Source organism: Emydura macquarii, unplaced genomic scaffold, assembly GCF_026122565.2.
Source record: "Emydura macquarii macquarii isolate MOO-44397 ecotype Brisbane River unplaced genomic scaffold, CSIRO-AGI_Emac_v2 contig_1859, whole genome shotgun sequence".
NCBI lineage: Eukaryota > Metazoa > Chordata > Testudines > Chelidae > Emydura > Emydura macquarii.
Window position 1 is genome coordinate 87607 of NW_027131996.1, and position 16166 is coordinate 103772.

At 48.8% G+C, this 16166-nt stretch overlaps 1 protein-coding gene across 1 annotated transcript in view; it reads right to left on the bottom strand.

Moving 5' to 3' along the window:
- Positions 1-365: 365 nt before the first annotated feature.
- LOC137159330 (zinc finger protein 585A-like) overlaps positions 366-16166 on the bottom strand; it is a 48738-nt gene continuing 32937 nt past the window's right edge. Inside the window, exon 5 of the mRNA XM_067557489.1 lies at positions 366-3658. Coding sequence (XP_067413590.1) covers positions 2895-3658 — 764 coding nt within the window. The 3' untranslated portion in view covers positions 366-2894. The remainder of the gene's footprint in view (positions 3659-16166) is intronic.

A 16166-nucleotide genomic window follows, 5' to 3' on the forward strand; every position in this document is an offset into this window, starting at 1 on the left:
AAACACAAGTTCCTGGGCTCTATATGGGGTAATTGGATTAAATTTAATGATCTGTTTATACAAGTCAGAATAAATGATCTAATGGGCCCTTCTGGCCGTAAACTCTATGAATCAATGAACTTTCTCTTGAAGCTGAACCCTATGTCAGCTTTCCACGTCTCAGCCTGAAGCCATATCAGAATGAAAAGCCAATAGAAAATTCCCATTTGAAAGTAAAGTGTGACTGAAGCTTCAGCTGGCTGGATCACTTGACATGGCAAGATCCAACTGCTCCCTCCATTTTTTCTAAAGGGTTTGGCTTTATGAGCTAATTGTGGGGTTGGAGAGTAGGAAAGAGCGGATAAAAGAAAGATTCAGTATTCACATTTAATAATTATACTTTTAAAAAAGGCAAATGTTAGCACCTGCAACAGACACATACCGATCATCAGCAAAGCAGGAAAAATCAGCATGCCAGCAATCACTAGAATAGGATCATCATCATCTATGCAAAACAAAACCAAACCTAGATGAAGGGAACGTTAGGGCTGACCAAGTGAGCACACAAAAGTCAGGGTTCTGAGCATGTAACACTAACCCTGTGCCCTGGCTTCTCTCTGCTACTATCCAACTTTTCCTACAAACTATTGCTGAAATAATACAAGAGGGTATATTTTACACAGCATCTTGTCCCTTTGTGATTCCTGTTCATTGTTGTCATAATGGTCCAGAATCTCAATACTTGAAGAGGTTGGGGGTTTTCCAAGGTGCCTGAAGCTTTGTTAATAGAAGAAGATGTGTTCTCTATAAAGCATGTTTTTAATGTACTTTGCAACTACACATGTAGTATATACAACAGAGACAGGCCCTGCCACAGCTGGGAGTGTCCATGTGCCCAGCCTCTCTGGGAGCAGCTGCTCCAGGGCTTACACACAGCCAGGCCTCTGGGATTCTGCTGGTGCGGCAGTGAATCTCCTGAATTGCCCCAATCTCCAGGGGAGAGGGAGGAACAAACTCTGGAAACTGAGGCCCAGGGAGCTGGAACCAGGGGAGCAGAACTATGGCAGTGCCCAGCTGACTGTGATATGGGGGGGCAGAGTAACAATGGCTGGTGGGTGGGGTGGGGAAATGTAGCCTGCCTCAAGGCACTTTGCTCTCAGCTGGAGAATGGGAGGATCCCCCTCCCCCGACTTAAGTGTCTTGTCTTAACTCAGCCCCAACTCCAAGGCAAACTGGAGCTCGGGGTGATTTTTGGTTCAAAGGTGTTGTTATAGGAGCTTCATTCCCCTGAGGGTGCAGCTCGGCCCCATGTGTCATGGACAGGCTGAAGGTGCCGGTGCAGAGAGATAGTGACATTAGGAACTGAAGGGTGGGGACTATTTACACAAGAAAGCAGGAGCAACAAACTCCCCCCCTTTTCTAAATGCGTCAGCACAGGGTTATCTGCTGGAACTGGATCTGACCCACTGCACAAGAGAGAGAGACGGGGATTAGCGCTGGGGAGTGAAGCCGTGCTCAGTGGCCCCTCCATATCCTCCCCACGGGTAGGGGAAGTACAGGTTAAATCCAGACTGAGCCCCTGATTTCATAGCTCCAGCTGAACTCTACAGGGATTCCCTGGGGCCGAGGGGAGTTTGGATCCTCAAGTCTTCCTCAGTGCTTGCCTTCCCTGTTGACACTCTGCAAGGGGACCAGCAAGTGCCACAACTGCGATGTACAGACTGACCCGGCTCGGAACAGGGCTCCATTGTCCATCTTAACTCATCCACACAGTCCAATGATCATGTAAAACCAAATACATTCTTCTAAGAACTAGCTCCCTGCTGAAAGATCTGCCCCAAAGAACGAGCTCTTTATCCCTGCACATTGGCTGTATTATGATGATGATAATCAAATCTCATGCTTCAGAGCTTCAGCACTTGCCTGCAGGGGACAGGAAGGAATTTTTTCTCCAATGCACAATTGGCCAGATGTATTGTCTTTTCACCTTCCTCTGAAGCATCAGGGATTGGCAACAGGACCCAGGATGGGGTAAGCCAGTGTTCTGAGATGGTTCGGATAATCCTTGTGCTAGATGCCTGGCTGGTGAGCCTTGCTCACATGCTCAGGGTCAGAATGATCACCAGATTTGGGGTTGGGTAAGAATTTTCCTCCAGATGCGGAGATCTGGGGTGTTTTGCAGCCTTCTCTGCAGCATGGGGTGTGGCTTGCCTGCTGGGATCATCTGGTCATCTCACCTGATCAATTCCCAGCCAGAGCCTCAGGCATTCGTGACACCTCGGTTTCTCCTGTTCTCTACCTCTGGTTCACAACAGTGTAGCCTCCTAAGAACTGAAATGTTTTGTTAACTAAAGTAATTGGGCTCAATATAGTAGTTTTTGAGTGAAATTCATGGTCTGTGATAGGCAGGAGGTCAGAGTAGATGATCTAACAGTCCCCTCTGGCCCAAAACTATGAAACTATGGACAGTCAAAGAAGTCTAAGTGAATTAGGCACCCAGATCCTGTTGACTCTTTGGGGGTAGGGACCATCTCTTCGTTCTGTGTTTGTACAGTGCCTAGCACAATAGGGCCTTGTCCATGAATGGGGCTGCTAGGGACTGCCATAATACAAATAATCATGGAATTTGGGTAGCTCACTCGTTAATGCTCTAATGAAAACGCCTCACATAGCTCCCTTCCATGCGAGGGTGGGATTTCCAAAAGTCTCTCAGGTTGTCAAGATGTTGCTCCACTCAGCACTGCAACACCTAACTGACTTGGGAACTTAGGTTTCATGCCTAGAAGTGATGCAAGCACAAGGTACCCTATGTCTCATTGAAAGCTGATGGGGAATGTGCTATTGAGTAATAGTGGAGCTTGGGAAAATCCCATACTTGGTTCCCGGGCCCTCAGCTCCCGCTACCCAGGATCATTTCAGTACGTCTGAGTGGGGTAGGGCCACAAGGGCAGGAAGGAAACGGGGTTCTCCCCTGTGTGGGTTCTCTCATGTCTCTTGTGGTGGGAGCTCCGGCTGAAGCTTTTCCCACAATAAGTGCATATATAGGGTTTCTCTCCTGTGTGGATCCGGTGGTGCTGGGTCAGAGTGGATTTGTCAGTGAAGCTTTTCCCGCAGTCAGAGCACGTGTAGGGTTTCTCTCCCGTGTGGATCCTCTGGTGTCTGATCAGGTTTGAGCTGACGTTGAACCTTTTCCCACAATCTGGACACTCGTAGGGTTTCTCTCCTGTGTGGATTCTCATGTGTTTGACCAGGTCAGAGTTCTGGCTGAAGCTTTGCCAGCACTCAGCACATGTGTTGGGGATCTCGATGGTCGGGGTTTTCTTCTTAGATGCTTTGGTTCCTTTGACCTTCCCAACAGTGGCACTTTCCCGGTGAGCGCACTTCTCCTGCTTATTCCCTGGAGGGCTCCTCAGGTGCCTCTTGTGGTGGGAGTTGCGGCTGAAGCTCTTCCCACAGTCGATGCATTTATAGGGCTTCTCACCGGTGTGGACGCGCTGGTGCTGGGTCAGGGTCGATTTGTCCGTGAAGCTTTTCCCACAGTCAGTGCAGAGATAGGGTTTCTCCCCCGTGTGGGTTCTCTGGTGTCGACTCAGGTTTGAGCTGACGCTGAAGCTCTTCCCGCAGTCGATGCATTTATAGGGTTTCTCTCCCGTGTGAGTTCTCTGATGGTTCATAAGGTCTGAGCTCTGGGTGAAGCTTTTTCCACACTCAATGCAGATGTTGGGCTTCTCCCCTGCATATGTTCTCTGGTGGACAATGGTGTCTTTGCTCTTCCTCACAGCTCTCCCGTGGATGGCAGATTTACCCTCTCTCTGCACAAGAGAGTTCTTCTGTAGCTTGTCTGACTTCCTCTGATTCTTGAGGGATTTTCTCTGGTTCGGTCCCTGTGAAACATTTCCTTTGGATCGCTTTGGAGGCATCTTGTCAGGAGTTGCTTTTTACCAGCACATGTGAATGAAGATGTTTCCTGCTTGCGCTCACTCACTGTTCCATCACCTGCTGGGACAGAAGAAGAGTCATTCTCTGTGCCAGTGGAAAGGGTACCTCAAAGAGGGTATGGCAAAAGGTGCACCACAATTCAAGTATCTGTTGATAATTCATGTTAGGTCACGTCTATACATACAGCACTGCAGTGGCGCAGCTGTACTATGACATGTATAGTGAAGATGCTGTATGCCAGTGGTAGAGAGCGCTCCCATCAGCATAAAATAACCACCTCCCACAAGCGGCAGAAGCTCTCCACTGACATAGTGCTGGGCACACAAGTGCTTATGTTGGTGTAACTTGCGTCACTCAGGGGGCTGATTTATTCACACCCCTGAGCAACATAAATTACGCTGACATAGACTGTAATGTAGACATAGCCTTAGACTTCATTACAGTGCAGGTATGGCCCCCGTCACCAAGATTCAAACCCCTGACACATCTTTAACCTCCCTCCCCAGTACCAGTCTATGAACCAAACTCCGGAAAAGAGCAGAATCAAGGGAGCTGCTTCAAGGGATCCCCCTGACACTGTCCCCAGGGCAGCATATTGCCCCAGCAGCGCGGGGACATGGCAGAGGCAGGAACCAGCTTTTCCTCTCTGTGCTCCTCACCTTGTTCCCAGGAAAGTGAATTCCAAAGTCAAAAAACTTTATGACCCAAGAGTTAAATTTGCAAAGCTCAATTTTGCCGGAATAGCCACATCCACATCACGAGGGTTTGCTGGCCCGGTGTACACGCTGCTCCTCTGATTTCATGTGGGCTTTTGTACTGGTGCGTCAGTACGTGCGGGGTTTATCTGCGGTACGGTTAGCGGGGATGCTTTAATGTGTATTGTTCGTGGTGGGGGGTCCCCAATCTTCCTGCTCAGGGGCAGGGCCCCAAGGGGCAGCCACACCTCGGGCAGGGATGGAAGGGGGGAGGGGCCATCTGCGAAGATTCACTTTCCTGCAATTACCTGAGTCTGCGGCTCGGGAGCTGGTGTCGGCAGAGCCCGGGGCTGGTTCCAGCCAGCGGAGAAAGTCCCGCCGGGCTGGGCACAGAGGGGCGCTAGTGCAGGGCTCTCCCCGCCCGAACCCCGCGGGGGAGCAGCAGAATCTCCGGTCCCGAGTAATGGAGGCGCTGCAGCGGCGCGCTCTGACCTGGGAAGCTCAACCCCGGCGTGCTGAGGAGAGAGGAAGAGAGCAGAGTGAGCTGAGCACCCCCTGCCTTAGCAATCCGCAGAGCCATCTGGTGGCCACAGCTGAGGAACTCGCATACCCTCCTGGGTCCGAGATCGCCGCAGAGTCTGTCTGTCTGTCTCTTTTAAAAGTGGATGTTAAGCAGAAAGCACAGACCCAACGAAAACCAACAACAATGCAGTGGTGGGCGTGTCAGCACAGGACTGGATTCTGCAGCCAGCAAAACATGGTTCCTGCTAGGGCAAGAAGGGTCCATCCTAGGCATCTAGAAGGAGACCTGCTGTCTAGCCCAGGCCAGGGTCCCACACCCAGTGGCTCCTGCATCCAGCTCAGTGCCTTTGTTAGCTTGGGAAAGGCTTCCAAGAGAACAGCAGACTCCTGCTCGCTGCACCAGATATGAGGCTCTCAGGCAAGGCCTAGTGTGTGTGAAGAAGGAGACGATGCAGGAGCTCCCACCCTGCTCCTAGCACAGGGAACCCCCCTCCCCCGCCTTTCGGGACTCACACACAGCTACAAATGTAAGGTCTGTTCTGCTGCACACTGTTCCCTATGGTCCAAGTGTCAGCTGAATATGTGCTTTTCTACCACAACAGCTATCCCGACATGGCCCCTGGTGGGGATGTTGTCGTCACACCAGGATAAAGGTGCCTTCTTTTGGGGCAGTCTATCCTCCTCCAGGCATTTGTCCATGTGGATCCCACGCACACCAGAGCAGATTCTTTTTGGCCAGCAGTGTCTACAGGGGCTGGGCCTGTGCCCCCACTCAGTTCCTTCTTACCCTTTGAGCAATAGGGGGCAAAACTTGAGCAGCGCCCACCAGTTTCCCCACCACAGTTTGTCCTTCAGATTGTTTATAATCAGCTGAATCAGTGACGTTAGTTTAATCAGGAATTTTTTATGCCCATTGTCAAGAGAACACAATCAGTTACCTCTCCTTCCCCCTGCATGAGATTTTAACTTTTTTTTTTTGCAGTCTGGGGGCTTCTCAGCACTGAGACCTTCCAGCTAAATCCCCAGGCTAGAAATTTTGTCCTCCTCCAGAAGCTTCTGAGGTTTCTGTCCAGGAGAAGGGAATATCCAGACCACTTCTCCGTCTGCTGCTTGTTTTCTACGTGGACCCAGAAGGTGTGAAATGCTTGTCTGATGTCATTCCAATCAGCACACTCCATGGAGTGGGCTTCAGACTCTGAATGTCAGGTGTTGGGGGGCCATCACTCTGAGAAACCCCACTCAGCCAGCACCCCAGTGAGCCAGGACACCTCTGAGAGCCTGAGCCTCTTCTCCACTGAACAACCCCTCATTGACAGCTGAGAGTCAAAGGGCAGCACAGTCCTCCTTGATCAGGCCTCAACTGCTACTGACCAGGCTAGGCTGGCACATTACCCAAGGTCACTTCCTCCAATGCCTTTGGAACAAACGGTGATTATGTCTCCGGTTCATCTTTGGATCCTCAGTCAGACACTCTGCTGACTCCTGAGCACTGACTGTGCACCAGGTACTCTCAGTACTCACCCAGCCACTGATCAGCCTTGTCCAATACCAACACTTCAGCACTGAGCATGCACTGGGTTCCTTTGGTACCAACCTGACCACTGATCACCCCTTGTCTGGTACCAGCACCTCAGTACTGAACCGCTCAGTATTGACACACTTGGTGCCTATGTTGTTGGCACTGATGCTAATGGCACCAGTCTTCACAGCACTGATCCCATTGGGACCCCAGGCAGCTCCCTGTGGCTCTGAAACTGATCTCATTGAATCCTTCAGTGATGCTTACCCGTTATTCCCCAGTTCCAGAGACCTCATTACCACATACTAAATCTTCCTACCTGGTACCATCTGGCTCCCCCTGCCATGCTACATGGCTGCTAACCCCTATCCTCAGGACACCAGAGAAGGCAGCGCCAACATCTGAGGAGGTTTATTTCTATACAGTCTCTCCAGCATCAAATCCTAATGGGGAACCATCCTAAGGATCATCCACCAAACCATAAGAGACCCTGGTCATCTAAGGAGCACACTCCAGAGTTCCATACTGAGAAACTATTAGTTCCTTATCCTTATGTCTGGCCTTTCTGGGTCCATGGAATATGCAATCTCACCCATGCAGGCCAGCACCACCGTCTATGCTGAGAGCTCCTTCCCGCCCCCTAGGTCATCCAAGCACTGAACCTTGTCCAAGGGCAGACATCAGAACTGCAGGGAGAGGAAGGTGAGGAGGACTAGCTGGGAGATGGGGCAGAACAGCTGATGCTATTTCTCTGTCCTCCCTGACAGGGTTGTGAATCCAACAATGATGCTTTCTCCTCCAGATGATGGCAAGATATTTTCAGGTCTCCCAGGGCAGACTGCTGAGACTCTAAACACCCCTTTGAAGTGCTTCACAATGATCAGATTTGCAGTGCATATTAATGAAGGAGTCCGGGACCCTGCCAAGTATTTAGAGCAGACTCTGGCTTCTGTCCCTGCCATGTCAAAGAGAGCTGACTATCTGGTCCCACTGAGGGGCTATGACTGTTTCTACATACTCTGTCCTGGGCTCCCACAATGTTGCAGCTATTCATGAGATGTCAACACACCAAGGATGTCCTAAGATGACATCAGAGGAGAAGGGGTCTATGGCAGGTGGGTTAGGGGCTGTGGGAGGAGGTTATTTGGGGTTTCTGTGGCAGGTGGGTTAGGGCTGTGGGCATGGGTGCTGGAATAAGGGGTGCGGGACGCTGCCGCCCCCGCTGACGAAGTGGTTTCCATCATATACAGGGTTTACAATTTGGTTCAATGGCTCTCAGCACCCCTACTATAAAAATTGTTCCAGTACCCCTGACTGTGGAAGGTGATTATTTGGGGTCTGTGATGGAGGATTGAGGGTGATGGGAGAGGGGTTGGAAGCACAGAGATCCGTGTGGCGGTGTCGGTGGACACAGCTGGCTCTGGTTGTGTCTGGCTATCTCCACTGCAGCCGCCTTCCCCCTCTCTTCCCTCCTGCTGCTCGGTCCCTTGCCCCCACTCCCTTGCAGGCACTGGCAGGGTGGGCCCAGGGCTGACTCACTAGACTCTGGCTGCACTGGGGACATACTCTGCTTGCAGTACCATGCTGGGGCCTCATGGACTAACCTCACTGCTGCGGCACAGCTCCGGGGACTCTCCCTTCTTGTCCTGTAGATCTGGGCTTTGCATGTGGGGGCTTAGATTTGGGGGGCAGAGGCTGGGCCCCCCCTCTAGCCCAAGTCACCCATGATTCCTCTGCCAAACATAGTTTAATGGAATCAGGCCAGATTTAGCATCTCTGCACCTGACAGGCTGGGTATTGGTTGGTTAATATCTACTAACAGGAGCTGCTTAGCTAACGTTCCAGTATTGTAGACAAGCCCTAAGGTGCCAATCCTGCAACCTCTTTAAGCACATATATAACTTAACTCTTGTGAGAAGCCCCATTAAGGTAAACTGGCCTGCTCCCTTGAGTAAAGTGCCTTGTTTTTGCTGGATCAGGGACTAAGAGGAAAGTGAACCCGAGGTGCTCAAAGCAAAGCAAAACAAGAGCCAGTAAAAAAAAGAGAGCCTGGAACACGGGCCTGGTGCAAGAGTCAGGCTGTGAGCAAAAGGCAGGCCCTGTTATAAAGCAAATGCCTGCTCCTGAGTTCACTGTCCACACATGAACTTGGCAAAAACATGGCTTGTGTTGCTAAAGTACTAGGTATTCATGTAAACACACCCCATAAAGCTCGTATAACAAAGTTATGGCATATGCACACTCTCTGAAGATGATACAGGAACACACTGACCCCTCTGTTAAGGTCTGGATGACAGAATAACGGATGGGGATGTTTTGTTCAAACCAACCGGGACAGGATGAAGGGTAGTAACTAACCACAGCAGGAGTGTAATACGTAACTTGTTTGTATCAGGGTATAAAAGAGAAGGCACCTCTGGGCAGCCTAAGCAGCAGCAGAAAGTCCCGCTGCTGACTAAGCTGGTCTATGGTAACGGACATAAAATGTTAGAGTCTCAGTAACCGTTGAGCCACTAGGACTGTGCTTCATTAACAACAAACCTGGCTGAGTGCCTTTGCCACCAAATCTAGTCTGTGGTCTGGGGCAATTCTGTCGAGGTCTTCTGAGCCAGCTAGCTGTGCAGAGCTAGGACAGCATACGGAGGGAACACACACACGTGCACCACAACTGACAACAAATGGAAGCTTGAAGCTACACATATTCAAACTGGAAACTAGGGAGAAATTTTGAAAAAAGCGTAACTAACAATTGGACAATTTACCAAGGGATGTGGTAGATTTTGTGTCACTCAGAGTCTTTAAAGCAAGGCACTGTTTAAAAGATATGCTCTTGTCCAACCACAAGTTACTGGGCTGGATATAGGAATCTCTGGGAGAGATTTTCTGACCTATTGTGACAAAGTGGAGCTATTCTTGGGGTTTTCTCTTGAGTGCTGTGTGTATGCCTCAGTTTCCCCATATGTTACTCATGTATTTCAGTGATGGGATCTGAGTGTGTGATCATTGCAGAGACCATTAGAGGGCGGATGGGCCTTCCCCAGCCATATGAACACGGACCTAGCCAGGACCCTCTGCCTGGCCGAACCAGTTGCAACAGGTTGTGGCAGGTGGAGACCAAGAGGAGTGGCCACCTTGCCCAGGAAGGAGACAAAGGATTGGGTAGGGGCAAGGGGACGGCTCTGGGGGAGTGACAGGCTGGATGAGTCAGTCCCCTGTGAGCAGTCGGGGACCTGTAGGGCCAGGGAGTGAGGCTCTGAAACTCTGCAGGTGGTTGCTGCTGTAACTCCTAATTAAGCTGCTAACGAAGTCTCTCTACATTGTGATCCTGAGATCGAATAAACCGTTCTGAATTCCATGCTGGCTGTGAATCGCTCCTGACTGCAAGGCAGGGTGCATGGCCCCTTTGGGGGCATGGTAGAACTCCCCTGGGTCCCATCCAGGTAGGCCCACAGGGGAGTCCTGGCGGAGCAGGGGTGCTGAACCCTCCGAGGCCAGGATCAGGAGGCAGCTGCACTGGTGTGTGGAGACCTGGGGGCAGACTCCGAGCACTAGAGTCCTGACTGGCTGCATCCTGTGTGGTTCCAGAGCACAGTTCCTGGGTGACTCCATCACAGCTAGATTGTGCAGGTCAGATTAGAGCATAACTAGGCCAGAGAATCTTTCAGGGACTCCTGTATCCAACATAATAGTCCTTTCCAGCCCAAAACCTATGACAAATCAGGTCTTGGCTTGAAATCTTTCTCCTCATTTTCTGTGCTGGTAGGAATCAGGGCGATTTAGGTTTTAAAAATAGACCTGAGTTGAAAATGGTTTTCCTGTCTCAGGAAAATAATCAAGATTTCAAAAATTTTCCCCATGATGTATTAGGATGAAACTAAAACCATCTGGAATTTTTCATGAGCGAGGGAGGCTGACTTGAGTTTGCCAGTTCATGCTGGACCGGGACAGGTTAATCAAAACTGACCATTTCCCAGGAAAAAAATTCAGTTTTGACAAATCAACATTTTTCTGTGTTGCTCCCTGGAGAAGACCGGATGGCACAGAACAGCTTGATGTGCCTCAGGCAACCTTTGTGGCCTTCATAGGAAATCCTAAATGGAGCCCTCCCTCCCCTAGTCACCTGTCCCCTGAATCCACAGGAGAAGTGTGGTAAACATGGCTGTGTCAGCATCAGCCTCCCCTTGGACACAGCCGCCTGAGGAGAGGATTCTAAAGGGACCTGGGATTATCCAAAATAAAAGGATCCTGGGCCTGATGTGGGCTCGCAGCTCTGGAGCAGGGATAAGGGAGTAAAAAACCAAACTGACTTCTAGACTGATCTTGATAAGTTTATGGAGGAGAGGGCATGATGGGACAGCCTATGATACCAGTAGCAAAAATCCCCAACTGCTGGAGATGGGACCCTAGATGGGGAGGGCTCTGAGTTACTACAGAGAATTCTTTCCCCGGTGTCTGGCTGGGTGTCTTAACCACGTGCTCAGGGTGTAACTGATCACCACTCCTCCCTTGGAAGGCTGTTCCAAAACTTCACTCCTCTGATGGTTAGAAACCTTGATCTAATATCAAGCCTAAACTTGTTGATGGCCAATTTATATCCATTAGTTCTTGTGTTCCCATTGGCACTTAACTTAAATAATTCCTCTCCCTCCCTTGTATTTCACCCTCTGAAGTATTTATAGAGAGCAATCATCTCTCTCCTCAGCCTTCATTTGGTTAGGCTAAGCAAGCCAAGCTCTTTGAATCTCCTCTCATAAGGAATGTTTTCTATTCCTTGAATCAACCTAGTAGCCCTTCTCTGCACCTTTTCCAGTTTGAATTCATCTTTCTTAAACATGGGAGACCAGAACTGCACAAACTATTCCAGATGAGGTCTCAGTAGTGCCTTGTATAATGGTACTAACACTTCTGTCTCTGCTGATGCATTCTAGGATTGCATTAGCCTTTTTCAAGGCCACATCATATTAGCAGTTCACAGTCATCTTGTGATGAACCAAAATACCCAGGTCTTTCTCTTCCTCTCACTTCAAACTGCTATGACCCCGTCTTATAGCAAACATTCTAGTTTAGTCCCTAAATGCATGACCTTGCACTTTACACTATTAAATTTCATCCCATTTCGATTGCTGCAGTTTACAAGGTCATCCAGATCTTCTTGTATAATATTCCAGTCCTCCTCCGTATTGGCAATATCTCCCTACTTTGTGACATCCTCAAACATTATTAGCACACTCCCACTTTTTGTACTAAGGTCAGTCATAAAATAAGATTGGTCCCAAGACTGATCCCTGAGGAACTTCACTAGTAGCCTCCCTCCAGCTTGACAGTTCACCTTTCAGTATGACCCATTGTAGTTTCCCCTTTAACTTGTTCCTTATCCACCTTTCAATTCTCATATCAATCTCCATCTTCTCCAATTTAGCTAATAATTCCCCAGGTAGAAGTGTATCAAATGCCTTACTGAAATCCAGATAGATTAGATCTCCTGCATTTCCTTTTATCTAAAAAAATCAGTTATCTTCTGAAAGAGGAGATACCTGGCATGATCTACCTTTTGTAAAATCATGTTGTATTTTATCCCAGTTACTATTTACCTCTATGTACTGAACAGCTTTCTCTTTCAAAATTTGTTCCAAGACCTTGCATACAATTGAGGTCAAACTAACATGCCTGTAGTTTCCTGGATCACGTTACCTCCCTTTTTAAAAAACAGGGACTGCATTAGCAATTCTCCCATCATAGGGTATGACCCCTGAGTTCACAGATTCATTAAAAATCCTTGCTATTGGTCTTACAATTTCATGTGCCAGTTCCTTTACTATTCCTGGATGGAGATTATCCAGACACCCCCACCCCCAATTTAGTCCCATGAAGCTGTTTGAGTTTGACTTCCACCTCAGATGTGGTAATTTCTACCTCCATATCCTCATTTCCACTCACCACTCTTCCACACCCCCTAAGATCTTCATTAGCCTCATTAAGATGGAGACAAAGTATTTGTTTAGGTGTAGGGCCATGCCTAGATTATTTTTAATCTCCACCCCATCCTCAATGCTTAGTGGTACCTGTAGTACAGGCTCCTGCCCGGTCTGGTTGTTGCGGCCCTTCCTCAGGCCCAGGCTCTGAGGAAGGCCACTGCACCTTCCAAAAAGGGGAATGTTAGCGTCCGCAGCAGTCGTAGTCCGGGCCCTCAGGCAGTGCGGGCAAGCAAGCAGCCTAGTGCCCCGGCCCGTGGCAGGGCAGGCAAGCAAGCACACAGTGTCCTCTGGTCGGTAGAGCAGGGTACGGTAATCACTCCCTGGGTGGAAAGGACAAGGGGGGAGGGTTGGGGGACGCAGGCCCACCCAACTCCACTGTGTCCCAGTCCAGGCCCTAGCAGTGGCAAAGGCGTTGCCACTGAGTCGGCGGGGCTCCTGCTGCAACACACCAGCGGGGTCTTGCCTCGTCTCAGCCATGGCTATCGCTGTCCCTGGGCCACTTCCTCCCTGTATCCCCAGGTACCTGTATCTGCCAGATCCTCGGTGTCACTGGGGTACATGGCCCACGGTAGGCTCGCCAGTCCCTCTTAATCCACTGGCGGCAAGGCAGGGAGCTCCTCAGCAGAGGGCAGCTCCTTTAGGTCACAGGGTTCCTGGGGTTCCTTGGCGGAGGGTAACTCCTCCAGGTCACAGGGCTCCAGGGTCTCAGCATCAGGCAGCTCCTCTAGGTGAGGACCGGCCTCTGAGGGTATCTCCCAGCCCTCAGGCTCAAGGAGCTCAGCCCAATAGCTGGGGTCCAGAGGTTTGGCCCAGGCCATTTTAGGGGGCCCAGAGACCCTATCCAACCCTTAGGGCTTGGTTGCTTGGACCATTCCCGGGGCCTATGCTCCTGGAGGCACTCGCTTGGGGCAATGGCCCAGCTAGGTTCAGGCCTTTGCTGCAGCCAGCAGCAGCCTGTCCCTCACTGAGCTGCGGGGCCTGCTCTTTATACTCCCAGCCCCAACTGAGGCTTCGCCCCTCTGTTGCTGGATTGGCTGGCCGGCGGGACCTATCACTCGCCAGCTACCTGGTTGCCGGGCAGACTGGCCTGTCGGCCCTTCCACTATCTGATCTGGTGGTTGTGGCCCTTCCTCGGGCCCAGGCTCTGAGGAAGGCCACTGCACCTTCCTACAGTACCACTGCCTCTTTCGTTGCTTTCTTTTTATTTATATGGATATAGACCCTTTTACTATTGGTTTTAATTCCCTTTGCAAGGTTCAAATTTGCTTGGCTTTTGGCAGTTTTCACTTTATTCCTATACTGTCTGACCTCCAAGAGATAGCTTTCCTTGCTAATCCTTCTCATTTTCCATTCCTTGCAGGCTTTCTGCTTTCTCTTAAGCACCTGTTTGAGATACTTGCTCATCCAGGTGGGTCTGGAACTCTTCCCTTTCTCTCTTCTTCTTCTTCTCCCATACCTGTACTGTACTCATGACAGTAGTAGACAAAATAGACAAAAGGCATAAATGTTTAACCATGAGATAATTTACCATTGGAACAAGTTACTAAGAACTGTGGTGGATGGTCCATCACTGGCAATCTTTAAATCAAGACTAGATGTTTTTCTAACAGATCTGATCTAGTTCAAACCAGAATTATTTTGGGGCAGTTATGTGGCGTGCGTGACACAGGAGGTCAGACTAGATTATCACAATGGTGCCTTCTGGCCTTGGAATCTATGAAAACTTGAAAATGTGGCCCTTCCAAGGACCAGGAACCAGATGTTGAACTGCAAGAATGCAAAATGTGTTCTTTTAAACATTTCATGATTTATCAGTTAATTTCATGATTTTCTGCAGGGCCAGACTAATGATTTCTGAGCACTGGGGAATGAGGACGCTAATACCACTAGAGCCTTGAATAGAACTGGGCGAAAAAGTTTTTGTTTTTTTTTAAACAAAAAATGCATTTCTCAGTGTCTGAAATCATTTGTTGGATTTGGGTTGAATTTGACAAATAGTTTCAGTCAGAAATTTTTTTTGAAAGAGTTGAAACATTTTGTTTTGACTTTATTTGAAACGGTGTTTTGATTTTAAATTTGGCCAGCTATTCTTTAAAAAAACCCAAATACACACACAAAAAAGGGGGTGAAAACACCCGACATGGGCACATTGCAATGAAAAGTACAGTCAAGTGAACCAAAAAGTTTTGGTTGATTCAAAGCAATTTTTTTTGTTCATCGATTCAACAAAAAATAAAATAAAAAAGCATAAAATTCTTTGATTGAATTGGATTTTTTGTCCAGATATTTCAGTTCAATGTGATGGGAAAACTCTACTGTTTGCTCAGCTCCAGCCATGCACTCCCTTCCCCACATCCAAATATCCTCCCCTAAGTCCACTCCAAAGGGTGCTTACACAGTACACTGCTGCCTGGTGGTGGGAAAATTGTCCTATTCAAGTTATCCCATAAGGAGGCTGATGAAATAAGGGCCAGATGGGCATTCAGTAAAAGGCCGTTGGATGGCTACTGCTGGGAAGCAGAGACAGCAGCAGCACTATCTCCATGTTACGTGGGAGATGCTGAGGCACCAGGTGGAGAGGTGAACTGGCTAGTTCTGCAGGCTCATCCATTCAGCAAGCACTCACGTGAAGCCTGGGCTCTTACCTGGCATCTTGGTCTCAAGTGACCTTAGTGCTCTGCTTCCCTGGCTGAAAATCAGGGGTGATGCTTCAGAGGGGCTCTGAGGCTCAGCTAAACAGTGTGTAAGGTTTCATTACAGCTAGGAATAGGAATGAGCTCACCCTCTCTCGGCCTCTGCCTAATCCCTTGGCCATACAGCCTTCAGCAGCCTCAGGAGCCCATTTAAAAAGAAGCCCTTTGCCTGTCCCCGGGAGCTCAGCTGACCAGTGTAACCTGTGCTCATTGTTACACATCTTTTGTGGTGCCTGAGCTCATAAGCTGTGGGTCTATGCCAGGTTGGTGGTAGGCCTGTAGCTCACACTATGTAGGGTCGCACTTTTTAGCTTTGGAGGTTCCTGGCTCAATCCGTGGTGGCGACCAAGACAGCTTTGTTTACACAGATGTGTGTGTCCAACTACTCATGCCAATGTGCTGTCCTGGTGCATCTGATTGTAGCTGGTCCCAGAGAATGTATGGGGCCAGGGTTCCCTGTATACTTTTAATGCAAAATAAGAAAAGTGTGAAAAACTAGCCACGTTTCATATCAGAGCTGGGCACAGTTTTTTCAAATAAAAAAAGCAATTTTTATATGAAAAAAAAATTTCTATCTAAACTGAAATTTTTCATGAAAAATGTTCAACATCAACATTTTTTATTTTCTACATAAAAATGCAACATTTTTATTGATATATTGAAAATGCTACTGAAAACATCAAAATAATAGCTGGGTTTTTTAAAAAAATGAAAACCCAGTTTTTGGTAAATGAAACGTTTCAATACATTTTTTATAAAAAAAGTTTATTTAAAAAATTGCAAAAGAAATCAGTAAAAGAAAAAAGGGTCAATTTCAAGCCCTTCAAACTGAAAACAACTTAGG